Here is a 21335-nt window from a genome sequence, read left to right as displayed (position 1 = left end):
ACCCTTCCATTTGGGTACCTAGCACAGTAGTCCGGTACCTAAAGGGTGGAGCTAGACTCACTGCTGAACGTTGATTGGTTGACTGAGAATCATCACTTGCATGTGCTACAAGGGGAATGACAACACCAGAGGTGCCTTTTTTTAATAAACAGTTGAAACACAATACAAAAACAGGTTTTTATTTAGTTTTTAGTAGATTTAGTAGAGACAAATTGTCATTGACGAAAATGTTGACACAAACTTTTCTTCATAATGGAGTGTAATCTGTATGCATTGATAATGTATTTAATACTATGCCTAATTTTTTATTAGACAGCTGACAATAGTCAGGATAATGCACTTTATCTATCTATTTGTATAGTACACAATCATTGTTACCATTGTCATTTTTATGAGTCATAAGGGTAGTAGATATTTTATTTTAATATATATTCATTAAGTGAATTAAGGATTAAGTGACTCTCAACATTTATGAATTTGTATCCTGTTTAAGCATTACCTACGGTGACCGGGAGGGGACATGTTCGGTTCACTTATTTTTGTTGTGGCCACAACATATAAACTCGTGGGAACGTGATATTAAGTCGTGGGAACGTCATAATATCTCGTGGGAACGTCATAATATCTCGTGGGAACGTCATATTAAGTCGTGGCCACAAGATCATTTTGTTGAGGTAACGACATCATTATGTCGTGGCCACGCGATGCAAAGTCGTGGCCTCGAGATCATATGTTGAGGGAACGATATATTTTTCTCGTGGCCACGAGATCATTTTGTTGAGGTAACGACATCATTATGTCGTGGCCACGCGTTGAGGGAGCCACAGCGGCCAATACTGTAACCGTACCATAGACTGGGCTACAGCAGAGATGGAGATGACAGAAGAAATAACATTTTACTTTAAATTAGGAATGTCATATAAAGATATAGTGCGGTCTTTGGCATTAAGACATGGGTACGTTATAAGTGAAAGACACATGAAGCGCATTCTTAGACTTTGTCGCACGCATATTTAGGGACCGTCTCAAAATTACATGCGACATTGGCATAAACATTTCTAACTTCAATAGCATTTGAAGACAATGACTTACAGTCATAAAACCAACTGTACACTGTTCACCCAGGTCTCATGTATGATGCACACCTTTTAGATTTTTGATATTTATGACAATAAACTGCTAAATCATATGCAAATATTGTAGGCCTATTTCACTACTGCCACATACCTGACACCTAGATGAACAATGTAGGCTACAGTTGGTTTTATGACTGTAAGTCATTGTCTTCAAATGCTATTGAGCTTTAAATGTGGTCATATTCTGTATATGATCCCACACAGTAGTGAAATACATAGCATTATTTGCATATGATTTAGCAGTTTACTGTCATACATATCAAAAATATTAAAGGTGTGCATCATACATGAGACCTATATGAACAATGTACAGTTGGTTTTATGACTGTAAGTCACTGTCTTCAAATGCTATTGAGCTTTAAATATTGTCATATTCTGTATATGATCCCATACAGTAGTGAAATACATAGCAATATTTGCATATGATTTAGCAGTTTATGTCATAAATATCAAAAATATTAAAGGTGTGCATCATACATGAGACCTATATGAACAATATACTGTTGGTTTTATGAGTCATTGTCTTCAAATGATATTGAGCTTTAAATATTGTCATATTTTGTGTATGATCCCATACAGTAGAGATGTGAAATAGGCCTACAATATTTGCATATGATTCAGCAGTTTATTGTCATAAATATCAAAAATCTAAAAGGTGTGCATCATACATGAGACCTGGGTGAACAATGTACAATTGGTTTTATGACTGTAAGTCATTGTCTTCAAATGCTATTGAAGTTAGAAACGTTTATGCCAATGTCGCATGTAATTTTGAGACGGTCCCTAAATATGCGTGCGACAAAAAAAGTCTAAGAATGCGCTTATCTTTATAACGTACCCATGTCTTAATGCCAAAGACCGCACTATATCTTTATATGACATTCCTAATTTAAAGTAAAATGTTATTTCTTCTGTCATCTCCATCTCTGCTGTAGCCCAGTCTATGGTACGGTTACAGTATTGGCCGCTGTGGCTCCCTCAACGCGTGGCCACGACATAATGATGTCGTTACCTCAACAAAATGATCTCGTGGCCACGAGAAAAATATATCGTTCCCTCAACATATGATCTTGAGGCCACGACTTTGCATCGCGTGGCCACGACATAATGATGTCGTTACCTCAACAAAATGATCTTGTGGCCACGACTTAATATGACGTTCCCACGAGATATTATGACGTTCCCACGACTTAATATCACGTTCCCACGAGTTTATATGTTGTGGCCACGACAAAAATAAGTGAACCGAACATGTCCCCTCCCGGTCACCGTAATTACCTGCCCAGTCAAAGGATAATTTGTCTTTGTATGCATTTGTCTCCTCAAATGTTCCTCATTGTTGTCGTTGTTCTGTTTGTTCTGTGAAAAAGCAAAAACACAATGACTGTGTAAAACAAATTATTCATCAATGAAATTAACTGCTCAGCACTGAACAAAATCTCCGGATTCTGACTAACACTTCTGATTGGCCATTGCGTTCAAGAAATCAACAGATGTGTCTGTGATTGGCTACATTGCTCAACACTGCAAAAGCACGTTGTAAACAGAAACATTTTGTTCTCCAGAGCTAAAACACAAATACGCACTAGAGAGTTTCGCTAATATCCTATTATTATTATGCTCTTGCACCCCCGTGGAGCCAGGCCTGACCGAACCAAGAGACTATGACAATTAGACTTTATAAACTAAAATATTTGACTAATCTTGCAAAAGTGTTTTTTTTTTTTTTTTTGATCGACCTTTAAACGGATGCCTGGTGTGATCCTCCTTGTGACAGCTTGGGTCTCTATCACACATTTTTTTTTTTTGTGGGGAAATATGAAATATCTAAAGCAAAACATAATCTATTGAACAACATTCCTGTTTATGTAAAATTACAAAACGTAACATCCTGCCTTTATGAAAAATGCTCAATACTTTTAATAGTCAAACTTTCCTTTAAATTCTCAGTGGTTTTGTTGTTTTCTCGTTTATATATATATATATATATATATATATATATATATATATATATATTTTTTTTTTTTTTTTTAAATATAATATTAGGATTTTAGTTTGAATAAATAAAAATATATATATATATTTAAGACAGTCTTTTACACTAAACATACAAAACTACAGCTAGAGAACATGCATTGGTCTCTGAAGCAAATCTCAGAACAAGATGTGGCAAAGTCAAGATGATGTGCAATGCGTGAACGTGCCTCATCATGTGTGTGTGTAAAGAGATGCGCGCTTCAGTGAAACCCGTTCTTTCGGCTCCAGTGTGTTTCAGACTGAAGAGCAACACATGCACACGCGCTTTCTGTGTCTTCCACCTCTGTGTTTGTCACCCACCCGCACGAGCCCGTCTCCCCCTCCTCCTTGAGCATGCGAGTATGGATGGATGGCGCACAGGCCCCTCTGAAAGGACAATAATAAAGCACAAAGACGCTGGTGAGTTCTTCTCCTTCTTCCTCTGCGAAATGCCGCATTAGGATACGCGCGTCATAGCGCGGCACGAGATGTGATGATGGGATACATGTGCAGCTGCGTGTTCACGTGAAGAGCTTTTGTGTCCTCATCGCCGTCTTGAACAGCATCCCTTTAAACCTCAAGTGTTTCTTTCTGAGACGCAACGCTAATAATTGCTCTGATTTGGGGGCATGATAAACGGATAATGTTGGGAGTCATTGCTTAAACAGACTATAATGCTGTCATTTTTAACATTACAGTCAGCGTGTGCAGCGGTAATGAAATGCGGGTGCAGGTGAAGAAAAACAAGAAAGTGTCTTTGCAGGAGATCTAGGTGCTTGGACCTCCGCTGAAAGTCAAGAGAGAGAGAGAGAGAGAGAAATAGGGAAATTTTCACTAAGTGGAGATGGTTTTCGGCCAAAGCAAATGAACGGATACTGAACCTCTAAGGCATGTGCTTCATGATGTCCATGTAGCCTTTATTAAATCTTCTGGCATTTTATTTTTGACATTACATAACTAACATTATACGTTATGCATAATAGCATTTTTTTATGTTAAGTTATATTATTGCTGCCTAGCCTGTATAAGATGTCTTATATCACTGAATGGTTATAAAGAAATTGTAAACAGTGTATATGTGTGTAGTTTAGTCATTCCTACAGTCGTCCAATCTGTAATTTCTACAAAGCCTAATTCCTTTGAAACACACAATGAATTATTATTTATCTTTTTATTTTCATCAATCAAGAGATATTGAAAATTGATAGAAAAGCCATATTTGGCGTTTTAATATAATAATGTAAATTAACAGTTAAATGTGGCAATTATTGTTAATAAAATAACACTGAATAACTTAAATAACACTGAATTATGGACTTTTAGGAGATATTTTTGGAAAGTGAACCAAGTAAAATGTAGCATCCAAGCCTGTTTTTTCTTGTTTGGTATTTGCGTTATTATAAATAGGCCTTACTCTTTTTAACCAGCCAATTTTATTCATAGCTGAATTTAACATTATTAACAATTTAACATTATAAATGACTTAAAAAGCGGCAAATTGTACAAATAACTCTAGTCTGATCTTTACTATTCAGTTATATTCAATAAATAAACAAAACCTTATTGAGATGTCCACATTTTGTAGGCTATTTGACCGAAAATGTACAGAACAGTGAAATTGTAAAATATAATTGTAAACAGCATGTTTGCCAGTTTTCAGTCAAGCCATTTCATTTCAGCATCCAGACTTGCAAGAACTATATAATCGCATTCTGTGCACCTCATGTTTACTTTCTCAGATCCCGATGACTCGATGTCCCAGCTGAGAAGCATATGTCCAAATGTCTGGTTTTCTCACAGCCAGTCCCTGAAATCCAGTCAATGAAGTCTCACACAAACTCTCTCTCCCTGCTCTGAATGGAGCCACTCTAATCAGAGGTTAGGTTGCTACACAAACCTAGATTATTACATAATTGCCAGGTTTTATCTCATTTAATACATTGTGAAAGAGATTTACTAGAGATTTGGCACCAAGCAAAGAAAATCTAAAATAGCGTATATACATTATTAAAGTGCATTTGTTATATATGAGTTCATTTATATAGTTCACCTTAACTGTCACCGTCCCGTATACGGGACGCCTAACTTTACTTCCCTATATTACTATTTAATCCTAATCTAATTATGACAAACTATATATCGTTGGAAAGTTCTAAGACTCCTAAATAGATATTTAGGACTGTTTTTTTGTTATAAATTATGTAGGAAGTAGGAACAGAAATAGATGAATTTATGACAAGAGTGCACCTCAAAAAATCTACGTAATAACAGGAGTTCTGACCTTCGTGACAAAAAGTTGACGCACCCACTTTTAATAATTGATATGTTGGTTTTTATGCTAAAATTACATTAGAAAATATATAATCTAGTATTTGTCAATAAAAAATAATAAAATAATATTATCTTCTAAAAAGTATAATATATATATTATCCTCTAAAATATTGTATTATATTTTTTTATCGCTTTTTTTTATTATATTACATATTTTATTAGTTATCATAAATTAGGTATCATTTGAAAGCTTATGATCTCAGAATTCATCCTGTGAAAACTGTATTGAAATTGGACATTGTGTTACCATAGAAACGGTACTCTAAATTATTTTATCAGGCTCCTCCCCTTTTGGGCATCCTTATGTTTCATAATTTATGATCAAAATATTTTCTAATCTTGACAAAACACATATTGTCAGAAAGGTCTGAGTCTCAAGGTTCCATATTTTATGACAGAAGTGATATTTGGACAGAAATTTATTAATTTGTTATGGTAGAATGCATACAGTAAAATTCAATGGAATTCAATGACACCCGGTGGCTATTTTTGGTAATACGCCTAAACAAAATCTCATGGGAACTTCATTTTTTGTGATATCAACTTCAAATTTGGAACACAACTTGGTTAGATATTTGGCTTTGATTTTATAGTAATTTTTTTGTAAAACATATTTTATAAAATATATATTTTATATAAAATAAAAATATTAAATAAATTATATTTGATTTAATGTAAATTTAAACTTCCATAACTTTTTCATACTTTAATTTTTTGAAGGGCTTTCACTTCAACAATAATCTGCTATTTTTTACCTTTAAAACAAGACCAAACTTAGGTCTATACTCCAAAGCATTCTTGAATTACAACCATTTAAGCTTGAATAGTGCATTTTAATGTAAATTCTCAAAAAGGGGGGTGACAGCTAAGGGGTTAAGTTCTATATGAACACAATACTGACATATTAGATTGAATATCAAGGGATGCATGCATGTTTTATCCATACAAAATTGAATTTGTTTGAAATTTTCTTACAGTTTTGTAATTCCAATCTACCTTTCTTCTTAATTAGTTGAAATGGAGGATGAAGATGGTACTTGTTTATTTGATGTTTTGTGGTAAGTGTTACATGTAGTAAATTTAATTTTCTCAGTTTGTATGTATTTTATTTAAATAAATAAAAAAAGAGTTGCAAGATATTTTGCTCATGTTAACTACTAAATGTTTTGCTTTGAAACAGTGACCCTCAAGCCCTGAATGATTTTCTTCATGGGACAAACGAGGTATGAAGGGATTGTAATATTACTGTGTGGCTGTAATCTTTAAAGTTAGTGACATAAGTGACTACCTGTTACAGTACTTTCTCCTAAACTTGTTTCAGTTGTGGTAATTTGGAAACCTTTCCACACTTATAAGGTTATATGTAGGGAGATCTCACGTGAAGAACCGAGAAGGACCTTCGCAAGAGAAACTCTTGTGTTTGTATATATATTTTTGTGTGCAGATACAAGGTCTAAAAAATACTCCAGGCAATTAACTGTCCCTCCTCCCTTCTGTTCAAACAGCTGCCAAGTGGAGACTTACTCCTTAATTCATCCTCTGGAGAGCCATCACTCTTTACAGACACTCCAGTGAGTCTAGACCTTTCTCCCTATGGAAGAGGCAATATATGTGATCTGTGCTGGCAAAGTTAGTCACAATGAGCACATTTTCTAAAATGAATTATTGTTATTTTCTCTATTCTATACATTCCCTATCCTATTAAAAACCTTCAAAATGATGTATGATTTGTTGGAATCAAACAAAAAATGCCTGAGCTGCACCTGTTTGAAGTCGATGGAGTCAGCAAATTCAATTTTGTGAAAAAAAAAAAAAAAAAAGAGTTCAAGTTTTCTGAAGGCTCCAAAACAAAATCAACTAGTAACCATACCTTAAAATTTCTGGTAATACCACCAAATTTGGCACACACCAAGTCAAAACTAAATATCTATAGGAAAATAATATATATTCAACCTTTTTTTCCCAGCATACCACAAATGTTTGATTAACATTTATTTATTAATTTTAACATTTTATTTAACAGACAGTCTATATATTCAGACCTACTGTACCGCACAGATGTGATGTTACACATTAGATGATTTTCCCCAACAATTAACCAAACATTTACAATAGACATAAGAAATAATGTTTGCGTGAATACTCGCCAAGACAGATATTTTGAAATACTGTAATTTTGTTCAGACGCTGTCTGAAACATCTTTGTGCACACTCTTCAGCTCTGTCAGTCAGCGTGAGTGAGATCGTTTTGTTTACATCAGCATGAGTTCGAAAAAAATCACATTTCAATGGTTCAGACTCATGCCATGGAGAATTTGCTATGAATATTCACAAAGTTGGAATACTGCTTTACAACGATACCAAACTTGTCAAGCCAAGTCAAGTTTATTTATATAGCGCTTTTCACAATACAGATTGTATCAAAGCAGCTTCACATTATTAAATTAAAATAATACATCAATGTTTGTTTCTAGTGGAAAACGTCCACGTTTGGTAATGCTGATCAATAGTATTGTTGATTGATTAATTAAATTAAATATCCCCAAATGTCCCCACTTGTGCTGAGGGGAAGTGTGAGAAGCGAGCAGAGTAAAACTGCATTTTTCATGGACAAAGGAAAGGTACTCCTCTCAAAAAACGCACAAATAAAGATACTTTTTACATGTGTAGTCGCTATATTTGGAGCACTGGGATAGCTAGACCCCGAGGGCTTAATGAAGTCATTTTTGTGGAAGCCTCAAAATCGACCAAAATTGAAATTTTTCACTTGTTTTGCCCGTAGCTTGATTCCGACTCGTTTTCCCAGCACGGGTCACATATAGATTTGTTTCAGCTGGGATCTCCCAGAACTCAGTATTGCATGTCTGTCCCACTTTTTATCATCAAAAGAATTGATATTTGAATTTAAGCTTTAAAATAGTGTTTGTGTTCCTAGCGAACGTTTTACATAACTGTTGTGAACTTTTGTTCTGCAGAGTCCTGCATCTCTGTTAGCAGATGATGCAAGTTCTCAGGACACTCCTGTCTCTGGCTGTGTAGATCTGTCCTTTCTGGAGGAGGCGCTGCTTGCATCACCCGTATCATCCCTAGGAAGTGGAGGTCCAGAAGAGGCACAAGAAGATCCCAATGTCCACTTAGTGGAACAGCAGGAAGAGTCAGAAGAGATCTGTGACATTCTCCAGCAGAGTCTCCAAGAGGCAGAAATCACTGAGGACACTCTTGCATTAGAGGCAGGACTTGCCCAGACAGCAGAGACTCTCCAGCTTGGTTTGTCTGATGCATCCCTTCCTTTGCCTGCAACACCATATTTCTCCAAACCATTGACCATGCCTGGCTTGTTCTCTTCACCAAAGGACACACAGACAGCAGTGGAGCCTCCTCAGCCATCTTTGTTAGCTGTTGGTCCAGGCTGCCCCTCACTCAAGCCTCCAGGAACCCAGTTAATGAGTCTACTTCCTGGGAATGTCTTCCCCACACCTCCACTCGAGGCATCCTTTTCTATTAATTCAGCACAAAGGACCAGCATGATCACCCAAAAGACCCTGCCAAGCCTCACAAGCTGCCAGATGTTGGCCTCTACCGTTAAAACAATTACTCCATCAGTGGTCATGTTACAAAAAACTCCTCTACCCATTCAGCCCAAGTTACCTGTCAACATCCAGCCCAGGCTTGTACAGATCAGTCCCAGGCCATCAGGACAGAAACCATTGCCAGGATTTGCCTTTATCTCAGCAAATACAACACAGACTGTCTTGCTATCCCCTTCTGTTGGCTCAAAGCAGTCCTTGCAAGCACAGTCCGCACCAAGTGTTAGCAAACCTGTTAGCTTTAATTTGGTGGGTCAGGGAGGCCCCATTGTCATTCAGCCCCAAGATCCTTTTCAGGGTCAGAGACAATTCTTTCTGCCCAGCCAAACACCTGCAACTATGACCCAGTCTACCAGCATTTCAAGGTGTCTTCTTAGTACACCAAGCAATCAGATGTCTAACAAACCCAACGCTGACAGTTCTCAAATTGTGACTATACAGCCAAGGCAAATTAACTTCAGCCCTATTTTCACCTCTCCAACTGGACAACTCACACTCAAACATGGGGCACTTCTATCAGGGTCTTTACCGATTCGGCCAACACCTCCTACAGTCTTCCAGATGCCAACACAGCTCGCAGGGACCTATGCACCTCAAGTGCAGGGGCAGCATGATGCTGTTGTTCAAAACACTGTCAGAAACCAGATCAGATTGATTAATAATGCTAATATGCTCCTTCCTGACATGACCACCAGACCAATAGGGAATGGTGAGTCAGTGATCCAAAGAGATCTGTTAGGGGGACCTGAGGGGAAGGTGAGTCTTACCCAGAGTTCAGTGCTTCTCTCGCCTGAGAAAACAACAGAAGACGAGGAGAAAGTCAACGAATTGCTTCAAGTGAGTTCATTTGTGACATTTTCTGTTGTAACGCTAAGAATGTTTTTTATGTTGTCGAACAGTAAATATTATAACAATTTAATAACCATTTAAATGTTATAATTACAATTTGAAAACATGCTTGCATATTACAATATATTTGGGGATCAATATGTTTGTTCACTGCTTTTTTTAAAAACTTGATTTGGCAGGAGAGCAGATTGCCTCCTCAAGCTTCACTGGAAGCACCTATTGTGGAGATTCACTTTCATCCCTCTCCAGTATCAACTCTACTACAATCACAACCAGATGTTAGTTGTACCCCTGAGCCAGTTTTGTCATTGTCCCCACAACTGATCACCCAAACAGACGAGCAACAATTTACTGAAGGAGAGCATAATCCATTGTATCACAATCAGGGATCAATACATCTTCCTCAACAGGCAAATGTAATTGTGCTCTGTCATAGGTTCTCAAGCATTTTGTGTAATTGCATTCAAAGACAGAAATGAAAATGCAGCAGCATATTAGGAAAGTATTTTATACCTCTTCAGTAAATACACAATATACTTCTTTCCCTGCAGGATCCACTTAAACCGTCAACCACCCAAGAGACCTTAGCTACAACTCTGCTTGTGCAAATGGACAACAACATCTCTATTGCCACAGGTGAAACTGAGGATTCACTCAGACCTTTGACTGCATCTGAGAACTTTTCTGCATCCTGTGAGAGTAAAGAGATTCCTTTGCCAGTGTACCATGCCTCAGAGCACAGTGAAATTCTACTGCAATCTCCTACTGTAAAGACTACAAGCACAGACTCCATGATAGGCTCAACACCCCCAGCCTCAGATGAGCTGGATTCCTTCATGTCGATTGCTCTTTGTGCTGAACCCAAGTGCCAGGAGGGGCCTGTAAAGAGTAAGATCCCTTCCTTTTTGCCTTAGAAAAGTTGTATCAAAGGCAGTTTAACTAATTCATGATTTACCTGAGCTCAGAGGAACCAGAGAGTCTTTGTTTGTAAGCAGTGACCAGAGAATCAACACTCATGTGAATGTGCACAAAAGTTAATTAAATCACGAACACATAACTAGTCTAAAACAAATAGACATTCAAGCACACACTGGTAAAATGGAAAGTGAATAAATGAATGAACCAGAAACAGGGGAATGGAGCTATGGAAACGTAAAAGTCAGTTAACCACCCGAACAAAACCATCAGTTTCTTAAAGGAGTCATGACCTAGTATTACCTTGGATACCTACTGCTGTATTATAGTCTTTCAGGCCCTTCTAAAAAAGAAAAGTGGAAAAAAAATAAACAGAGCTCCTCAGACCCTTATTTCTGAAGGCATTATTGTCTCGCGAGATCTGATGCGATATTTTGGCTGTCGTGGACAGTCATTTTAATTAGAGCCCGACCGATATGGATTTTTGGGCGCCGATGCCGATACCGATAAAAAAAAGCAAGATACCGATATATCGGCCGATATTATTTATGTGTATATTATAATACAGTAGCAATATTATTTATGTGTATTATAGTACAGTAAGTTTGGACACACTTTACAATTGGTGTGTACAAACTTTTGATGGCTACTAGAGCCCGACCGATAAAGGATTTTGAAGGCCGATACCGGTACAAATATTTGTTGGTTTTAAATTTATTTAATTTTTTTCAGAAACGCGCAACAAAACATTAACAAATTTCCCTAACATTAATTATTTGTAGTTATTTATGAGTTTTAACTAAAATAATATGATAATGCATTTTAAAAAGAAATTGTCACAACAGAACAGAGGAACATCAAAATATATTAAAGTTCTGATAAATAAAATGTATAAAAATACAAACTTAAGATTTTTTTTTAAGACTAAACGTTTAGTCCTTTGAACAAAAACAACAATTTCACATTCAAATTGACAACAAATTCAAATTGTCATAATTTACTCTCTCAAGTTGTTTTTTTCTTCTGTTGAAAATAAGTTATTTGGATGAATGTGGGTAACCAAACAGTTGATGTACCCCAGTGACTTCCATAGTATATATTTTTTTCCTTTGGAAGTCAATGGGGACCAGCTACTGTTTGGTTACCCACATTCTTCAAACTATTAATATTAGAAAAAATATTAGAAGGAAATTAATACAGTTGGAACAACATTAGAGTGCCTGTAAATAATGAGATCATTTTTATTATTGGGTGAACTATCCCTTTAAGGACAAGCGGCAATGTGTTTACAATTGCTACTGTCTGTTTAAGAGCTGAGCACGACACGTCTAATGTACACGCATTTGACAAGCAGATTTTCTCTCAATTTTTGCCTTTACTTTAGACAACCGACTTTGTTTATGTAAGTCTTGTGTGTATTTAACAGTATTAGCACAATAATACTCGAAAGATAACTTAGTCCAGTATCCAGGCGCTGGTAGAAAGGCTTTTAGTGCATGTGAGCTTCACATGTACGCGCTGAGAAACGCACACGTTAGAACAGCGCATCAGTATTTAAAATTAAATGTTTAACCGACAAAGCATTAAAGCACATGCACATTATGAACTTTTGTGAACTGCAGTGTTAACATTTTATGTGAATATAGCCTACGTCGCGTTGTTCCGCTTCACTCTCGGCTTATTTAACCGCAGCAAAACTGGACATGAGTCACGAATTTTGTCATCCTTATTTGAGTTAAGAGAACTGATAGGGATGTTCTTTTAATTGTTATTCAAGCAATGTATGTCTCGTGAGTCGTTACCAACTCACCATGAACACACTTCACCGCTGATCTCACTCGCGGTTCTCTCTGCTCGACTCGGGCTGGATCAGCAGGTTGCAGAATGTGTGGCGCGTTATACACGAGTGTTGCCAACAGGGACGGTGTAGAGTGCCCTTTGGTGGACAAACTATACAACGCCAACACTCATAACATGGTTGAAGGGTGTTTCGTCCGTTTTTATTTTATTTTTGAAATATTCATTTATCGGCCGTTATAAATGCCGATACCGATAGTTTTGAAAATGCCTAATATCGGCCTGCCGATATATCGGTCGGGCTCTAATTTTAATAATGCAAATGAGGGGCGCCATGATTGGTGGCAGGAAGGAGGGGGTTGACACCGCAGGTGACGCTTTAGCATATCATTACAAAATGACATCATGGCGCAAATTATGAATGAACCCGACCCGACCCGAAGTATGAGGCGCCGTTTAGGGCTTAAATCAAACTTCATTCACGCACACATGAAACACGCTTGCATACATACTAAGTAGTCACACATACATGTATATGAACTCTCCACGCACATACTCATTTGAAACGCGAGCACACACACACAAGCTCGCGCACATACTCATATGAGACGCGAGCACACACACACACACACACACAAACTTAGACGGCGCCTCATATATAAGCGTTAGGCAATCAATATACAATAGCCGAATTCATGATGATCTCAGTCATTTGTTGTTTGCAAAGTAACGTTAGCAGCCATTCCCCATGTTTACCTCGAAGCTAATACTCCCGCTAGCATACAATAGCCGCATTAGCAGTTAGCTGCTGTTTGTTACACAGAGTAGAGCAATAAAAACACATTCTTACTGTTTCAATTGCAGGCAAGTGTCTGATTGTTGAAAATGGCCCCTTTTTCCCGAGCTTCGATGCCAACTTCGCCTGATATTGCCTCAAATTTGTGAAGGATTCCAGCGTAAAATGTTTAGTTAGCACAGACACATAACGTTAAGCCAGTGGGAAGGGTTGTAGGAACCGCGTCATTAAAAATGAATTTAATCCACTGGTCCCTGACAGCTTGGTCCGTTCCTTGGAGAGGAAACACATTTACATGTTGATTCTGGCAGTCAACAACAGAGCAACTCAGTGTGCACTACGTTTCTGCTTCTTTCTCGACTGAATATGAGGGGAGGAGGGGCGCAAGGGCGCGCTTCCTGCGGCAGGTCTGCGGTGTCCATATATGGTATATCCTGCCCCGTCATGACGTCAAGTCGGGGCTGAAATCAAAATCTTGTATTTGAGTGCCTGTGCACGCGCGCTGGTTTATGAACCCTGGGGTAAACGAACGCTTCACTTTTAAATATCGGCTTCCCGGCCAGTGTATAATCGTTAGGCAATCATAACATACATTGATTCTCGTGGAAAAGTGAAAATTGCAGGTCATGACTCCTTTAATTTAAAGCATCTTGGTAACAAGTGGTCTACAACTTGTACTAAACCTCTATATTGTTAGTTAAATGTACAATACTTGCTTTGCCTTAGCCGTTGAATGAGTGTCTGAATGCAGTTTGGATGAAAGTCTTTATGGTTCAATTGTTTGATGGTGCTGAAATTGCAATCAGGTTCTTCTGAATTGAGTGAAGAATGATGAACTTCAGCTATGTTAGTCTGACTCTGTTGTTATTGGGAGCGTCCTCTCTGGAAAGGTGGAAAATTACAGCATGACTTAGGTCCCGCTACAGTACATGAATATTGAATATATTACAATTAATATTATCACTGTAGCTGCAGAAGAAGAACTAAACAGCCGTTGTTAGAAACATTTATAACAAACACATTTTTGTTATAATCATCTCTTATTAGAGATCAACAGTGGAATAATCTCTTTGGACCAGCATGACTTACGGGAGATGGTATACCTGCATTCCCAGGACAAAGAGACCTACTCAACACTTCAGAAGGTGCAAAAATAATAAATAAAATGTGAAGTCTTCAAGAGATCATTCTAGATTTCAGGGAGATGTTATTTCAAAGTAATTCGGAAAAGTATTATTTTATTAATATGCATTTTGTGTCACAGACACCAACTGCATGCAGTCCGAAGGAGGAGAAACTGACACTAGCAAAGAGGCAACACATGTAAGTAAAAATACACTTGCTCAGTTGCATTCTGATTCTATGTAGACCTCAGTATAGATTCAAAAAGATGTAAGGTTACTTGCATAGCCCGAGTTCTCTGAAAACAGAGTGAGGTATCTCACTATGGAAAATGCCTCTGGTGTGCATTTTCAAGCAACCTAAAGTTGTCTATTAAGCATTCATTTGTTATCTCACAATGTAAAGATACAGACAATTCCTGCATTGATTGCTTACTGAAGCTGTAGTGTATGAAGCTGTAGTGTCATTGTGTCTGACCTGACAATAATTTTCAAGGCAACAAACTGACCTTAGGTCAGGGATGCCCAATTCTCTTCCTGGAGAGCTACCTTTCTGCAGAGTTCAATTCCAACACTGCTCCAATACACCTTTATCAATTGTTCCTGAGGATCCTACTTAACTGGAAATCTTTAGGAGCAGCAGTGAACCCTTCCGCCTTAGGTACAAAAGCAGGTTTAGGTTGCAATGTAAACCTTTTGCACCCAGTCACAGTGGGTGAACCGCAGTTGGGTTTGCCCACTTGTTTTTCAGGTCAAAACAAGTCTTTCAAAGAAAGGTCTCTCTGACCAAAACAAAACAATCTTAACACAAAGGCACTTTGATTTCTGCCAGTTAGGTGAGCAGTGGACAATACATGTTTGTATATGAGATTTGGACAGGGGTGTCCAATCCTGGTCCTGGAGGGCCAACACCCTGCAGAGTTTAGCTTCAACTTGTCCCAAAATACCTGCCTGGAATTTTTTTGTAATCCTGAAGGACTTTACTTTGGTTCAGGTGTTTAATTGGGTTTAGACATAAACTCTACAGGACAGTGGCCCTCCAGGAGCAGGATTGGACACCCCAGTCGTACCTTCCCCAAACCCAAGCTATACACACCTGAGCCAACTAATCAAGTCCCTTAGGATTACTTTTTTTAACCGCTTGTTAAAAAAACGCAACTTGATCCTACAGAATTAGTCAATTACAGACCGATCTCGAATCTACCTTTTCTGTCAAAGATACTAGAAAAAGCAGTATCCTCACAACTATGTTGCTTTTTAGAAAGACATGATATCTGCAAGGATTTCTAGTCAGGATTTAGACCGTACCATAGTACAGAGACTGCCCTCATTAGAGTCACAAATTATTTGCTCTTATCATCCGATCGTGGTTGTGTCTCTGTATTAGTGTTACTCGATTTTAGTGCTGCGTTTGACACTATCGACCACAACATTCTTTTAAATAGACTTGAAAATGATGTTGGCATTAGTGGAAATGCACTAGCATGGTTTAAATCATATTTATTTGACCGTTATCAGTTTGTAGCAGTAAATGAAGAGATGTCTTATCGATCAAAAGTTCAGTATGGCGTACTGAGTATGCTCGTTGTACCACGGCATTGGACTATTTTCTTTAATCTTCTACGCAAAGGAGCAACTGTCATAAGTACTGTAAAAGAGAAAGTTTCTAAGTTATCTGGGATGCTGAGATGATGAAACTGATCAGGAAGATTATTAATGGCAGAAGTGATATGAGGGTGATATGACTAACCCTATACTAACATATTTGTGTAACAGAGTCTGCTTTGCAGCCTTGGTTAAATGAAGTTTACACGAGACTAGGTAATGATCTGAGATGTCATCGCTCTGCTGCAGAATTTCAACGGCACCAACATCTATTCCATGTGATAATATTAGACCTAAAGTATGATTACGACGATGAGTAGGTCCTGACACGTGTTGTCTAACTCCAAATGCCAATCCCAATACATCTTTTTCGTTATCTACATGTATATTAAAATCACCAACAATTAGGACTTTATCTGCAGCCAGTACTAACTCTGAAAGAAAGTCAGCAAATTCTTTGATAAAGTCTGTATGGTGCCCTGTATACAGTAGCCAACACAAATCTCAAACGTGATTTATCATTTACACTAGATAGTGTTACGTTAAGCACCAACACTTCAAAAGAATTATATTTAAAACAAGACTTCTTAGTAATTCTGAAGATATTGCTATAAATTACAGCAACTCCTCCCCCTTTGCGTTTCAGACGAGGCTCATGTTTATAACAGTTATATTGCGGGGTGGACTCATTTAAAGTAATGTAATCGATTGGTTTTAGCCAGGTTTCTGTCAAACACAGCACATCTAGGTTATAATCTGTAATCATATAATTAACCATGAGTGCAACCCGAGCTTTATCATTTGTTCATCTGTATTATAGCTGTTTTTTTTATTTGTTGAACAATTAAATTATTACCCTTAGATGGGTTTGGGAGTTTTTTATATTTCCTAATTCAGGGAACAGACACAGTCTCTATATGATGATATCTAGGTGAAAGAGGCACTATGTGATGGGATTTATCCCATACTGCGTGGACTAGCCCTTGATGGCCAGAACAACCTGATTTTGACTAGTAGAAGCTACTTTCTAGTTTCCCAACTCTGTTCCTGGATGCACTCCAACAGTGCACATATTGTATGACTTTTTTGACCCATTAATTTTAGGCATTGACTTCTCTAATGAGCTGATGAGTTGAATCAGATGCATTTGATTAGGAAGAGTTAGGAAATGTGTGTGGTTGGTGTGCTTATGGGAACAGGGTTAAGAATCACCAGATTAGAGGGAAGTCTCTTACCATCGTAAAAAAGCTCTTTTGTCACCAGGGTCCCACAGAGAAGCTGACCATTGAATAATGAGCTCATTTACATACTCCAATAAGATTGTCTCATCAATTTGAATGCTAGCCAGCCTGAATGTCTTTTTTGGGAAGGATAGCATCATCATCCTTATTGGGCATGCTTCAGAGGAGGAGTGCAAGCATCTCAACCTTCTCTTGGTCAGCTTCCACTTCACTAATGTGAACAAGTAGATGTTGCTTAAATAGCATTGACAAGCCAGAGCATTCTACCTCAGTAATATTATGACAACCAGTTAGTTCCCATGGCTAAGAGTTTAAGTAAATTTGAATAAAGGTAAGAATTCACTAAAAGTGGAGTAAGAGTAAGATATGCTATTCTTTTGCCTTGTCCAAGACACAATAGTGAGATACCCAACAAATGTTTGAAAGACAAAAAGAAGAACGATGGAAGTCATCCACAAAGTCACAATAACTGATTGTTACAATAGTAACAATACATGTTAACATAAAAATACTTTGTGTATTTTGTTATTTTCAGGGTCAAACAGCAGCTATTTTTGGACCACAGTGCTGTTCTCAGTCCAAACACTTTGGCTCCATTTGTTTCAGTGGAGGATGCTGTCAGACATTTGCTGCCCTACCATACTTGTGCTAGAGCTCTACCCAGCCAGACTGACTTTATCTCAGGTTCGACTCCTATAAAGAAGCTCGAATTTGATTTTACAAAATTGTTGTCCTGTAATGGGCCCCACTGTAAACAAAACTTAATGAAAATATCTGTCATTCTTTGAGCAGTGGACAAGCAGTTTGAGTGTTTTTCAGTTGTTCTGTTGAAACGAACCAAAGACATGCTAAACAAGTACAGGCAACTACTCCTGGCTGAATCCCAGGTAACAAATGGCTTTCTGAAACGCTGAATATCATTTGGGTTTTTGGGAATATAAGAGGTGGCAGGTCTGAGTTGTTATTGCTTTCTTCAGCAGGACAGCCCATCAGCAGAGATGGTGATGCTGGAGCGTTTGTTTCTGCAGTCAGAGAGACTCTCACTGGGGGAGGATAAACGACGAGCCAGAAGAGATCCAGGTATAAAGGCACAATATTCTTTCGTGTGCCTCTGTTTCTCACTAGTTTCTTTTCGTTGATATGCTGCTCATGCAATTCTATAAAGCAGGCTCCCTCAAATCTGGCCACTGCCTTGCAGTTTCACTCAAACACTGATCAAACTCACCTACCTGTAATTTTCTGGTAAATCTGAAAACCTTGATTAGCTTGCTCAGGTGTCTTTGATTAGAGTTGGTGCTAAACTTTGCAGGGCAGTGGCCCTCTAGAATCGGATTTGAGGAACTCTGCTGTAACGTGGACAGAGGTATTACAATTACAGCCACAGATTACCTGCACTCTTGACCAGAAATAGTGAAATGTGAACAGATTTCATTATTTTGGTGGTTCAGCAGAGTCCTTCCTGATGTCAAGGCCTAAGAACTCATCGCAGCACAGTCAAGTGTCATCTATCCAGACTGGCCTTTCCGGTTGTCCTCCATCTCCACCATCGTGGACCTTGCAATCTGACAGACCTCCTGGCCTCAAGACATATCGCTCCAGCAGCAGAGGAGCACTACGCCTCACTATCAAACATGAGTCAGGATCCCGCAAAGTCATCCAGAACTCGGCATGCGACACCTCGAATGCCATCTCTGGGTATAAACGAAACTACAGCGGGCAGTTAACTAGGGGAGGCGCCATGCAGGGGAAAGATGAATCCCTCAAGCCTCCTGTGTCAAATGTCAAAGAGAACAAAAATGATCTGAAATTACACCTTGACATGGAAACGGTTAGGACAGGTAGCGATTCACAGAACCACTCTGAATCTGTGGCCATAGCAGATTATGTAGCTTCAAGGGTGCAAGGCTTACTTCCAGAGGAGTGCACTCCAGTGCTTAAGAGGAACAGGCTGGTTGCTTCGGCAGCAGAGTCTTCAAGTTTTCCTACACTAGTAGAGGAAGGGGAACTGAGTGAACACCTGCAAAGTGCTATAGACAGCATCCTGGAGCTGCAAAGGTTGCAGGGTTCTGCATTAGGGGTTAAACCCAAGATTCAACAGCCTCATGCACTGGATCAGGCAATTAGCAGCATGCTAGAAGGACAACTATAAGAGGGAGAGGAAAGAAGTGCAAGATGAACAGAAAAGCTTCAGGATACACCAATCTTTTGCTAGAAACATAGCGGTAGCACATTATTTAACAGTCCTGCTCCCCATTTATGTACGTATTATAGTAATTACTATTACTGGGTAATAACTAGGTAATGACCCTGAACCTGCCCCTAAACCTAACCTATGTAGTTACCTTATATTACCCAGTACTTTCTTAGGTAAATACACTGTAAATACATGTAAGTGCACATGCTGTAAAATGAAGTGCAACCAATATAGCTTATACATCTTGCAATCCACATCCAGCAGAGACTAATTTTATTTGTTTTTCCTGAGCAAGAAATCCTATTTATTATTATTTATTGTGCAAATAGAGTGAATAGAGTCTGGAAACCTTTTTTGTGGAGATACATTACAGTAATTTATAGCCTTCGATCAGTTTAAGGCAAGATAAAAAAAAAAAAAAGAAAGTGCAGTTTGGCTGTTTGTACATGCCATTTAAATGTCAATGTGTCTATAATAACACTATTCCTTATTTGATGGGGACTTAGGTCTGTTTGACGTTTGGTTATTTTGAATGCTCCTTACCTAAAGTCTGGAGCTCCCAAAGAACCAAACCAGAGTACACTTGAAAAGGCAGCTTGGTGTGCAGGTCATGTAGAATTTAACTGGCCCGACAGCCTTAACCTGTGAAAACTGCCTTGTACAGCAAACGTGAGAATGTATCAAGGCAAAATGCTTGGTCCGAACTGGTTCAGAAAACACCAGCCAGATGTACTGATGTCAAGTAGACTTTAACACTAGAGTTGAGTGCACCATCAACTCAGTGGCCACGTGTTGTAAGCCCAGACAGTACACAGAATGTGTAGCTTCCAGCTTGTTTACCCCCAAAGAAAATATACTGTATTTCATTCTGAAATCACCAGCTGAAATCACCAGATGTAAGAAATTCATTATCCCTAACCACAGACTGAAAATGTAAAGCATAACAGGACCTCCACAGAGCAAATGGCAGAAATAATGTATGCCTTATTCCTGTGGCGTCCAAACCTGTTCCTGAAGGGCCACTGTCCTATAGAGGCAAGTGTGTTAAAGGGTTAGTTCACCCAAAAATGAAAATTCTGTCAGTAATTACTCACCCTCATGTTGTTCCAACCCCGTAAGACTTTTGTTCATCTTCAGAACACAAATTAAGATATTTTTGATTAAATCTGAGTGCTGTCTCACTCCTCCATAGGCTTCTAAAGGACTGAAACTTGCTGGCCCAGAAAAGTTATTAAAGAGATCGTTAATATAGTCCAAGTGACTACAGTGGCTCAATCTTAAGTTTATCAAGCGACGAGAATACTTTTTGTGCGCTAAAACAAACAAAAATAACAACTTTATTCCACTTTTCATTTCCTTCTCTCTGGACCTCGAGTCTTTTCACGTAGTGTTTAAGCGTAGCACGTCTGTTGCACGTCACCACGTATCACACACATGACCAGCGTCGGCCAATAGTGAGCCTACGTGGTGACGTGCAACACAGACGTGCTACGCTTAAACACCACGCGAAAAGACTCGAAGCCCAGAGAGAAGGAAATGAATAGTGGAATAAAGTCGTTATTTTTGTTTGTTTTAGCGCACAAAAAGTATTCTCGTCGCTTGATAAACTTAAGATTGAGCCACTGTAGTCACTTGGACTATATTAACGATCTCTTTAATAACTTTTCTGGGCCAGCAAGTTTCAGTCCCTTAGAAGCCTATGGAGGAGTGAGACAGCACTCAGATTTCATCAAAAATATCTTAATT

At 38.4% G+C, this 21335-nt stretch overlaps 1 protein-coding gene across 1 annotated transcript; it reads left to right on the top strand.

Annotated features, from left to right (window-relative positions):
- Window positions 1–6501: 6501 nt before the first annotated feature.
- Window positions 6502–19991, top strand: LOC308679975 (uncharacterized protein; the record flags this gene model as incomplete). Its single annotated transcript, XM_081347849.1, has 11 exons — window positions 6502–6542; window positions 6665–6707; window positions 6990–7055; window positions 8460–9908; window positions 10472–10808; window positions 14476–14573; window positions 14693–14751; window positions 17931–18079; window positions 18188–18282; window positions 18373–18475; window positions 18847–19991. 11 exons carry the CDS (start codon window positions 6502–6504, stop codon window positions 19542–19544), a joined length of 3138 nt encoding a protein of 1045 aa, XP_081203975.1. The 3' UTR covers window positions 19545–19991.
- Window positions 19992–21335: the final 1344 nt, after the last annotated feature.

Source organism: Scardinius erythrophthalmus, assembly GCF_964197995.2.
Source record: "Scardinius erythrophthalmus genome assembly, chromosome: 19".
In the NCBI taxonomy this organism is placed as follows: Eukaryota; Metazoa; Chordata; class Actinopteri; order Cypriniformes; family Leuciscidae; genus Scardinius; species Scardinius erythrophthalmus.
Note: the sequence above shows the minus strand (reverse complement) of the source record. Positions and strands in the feature narration are given on the sequence as shown.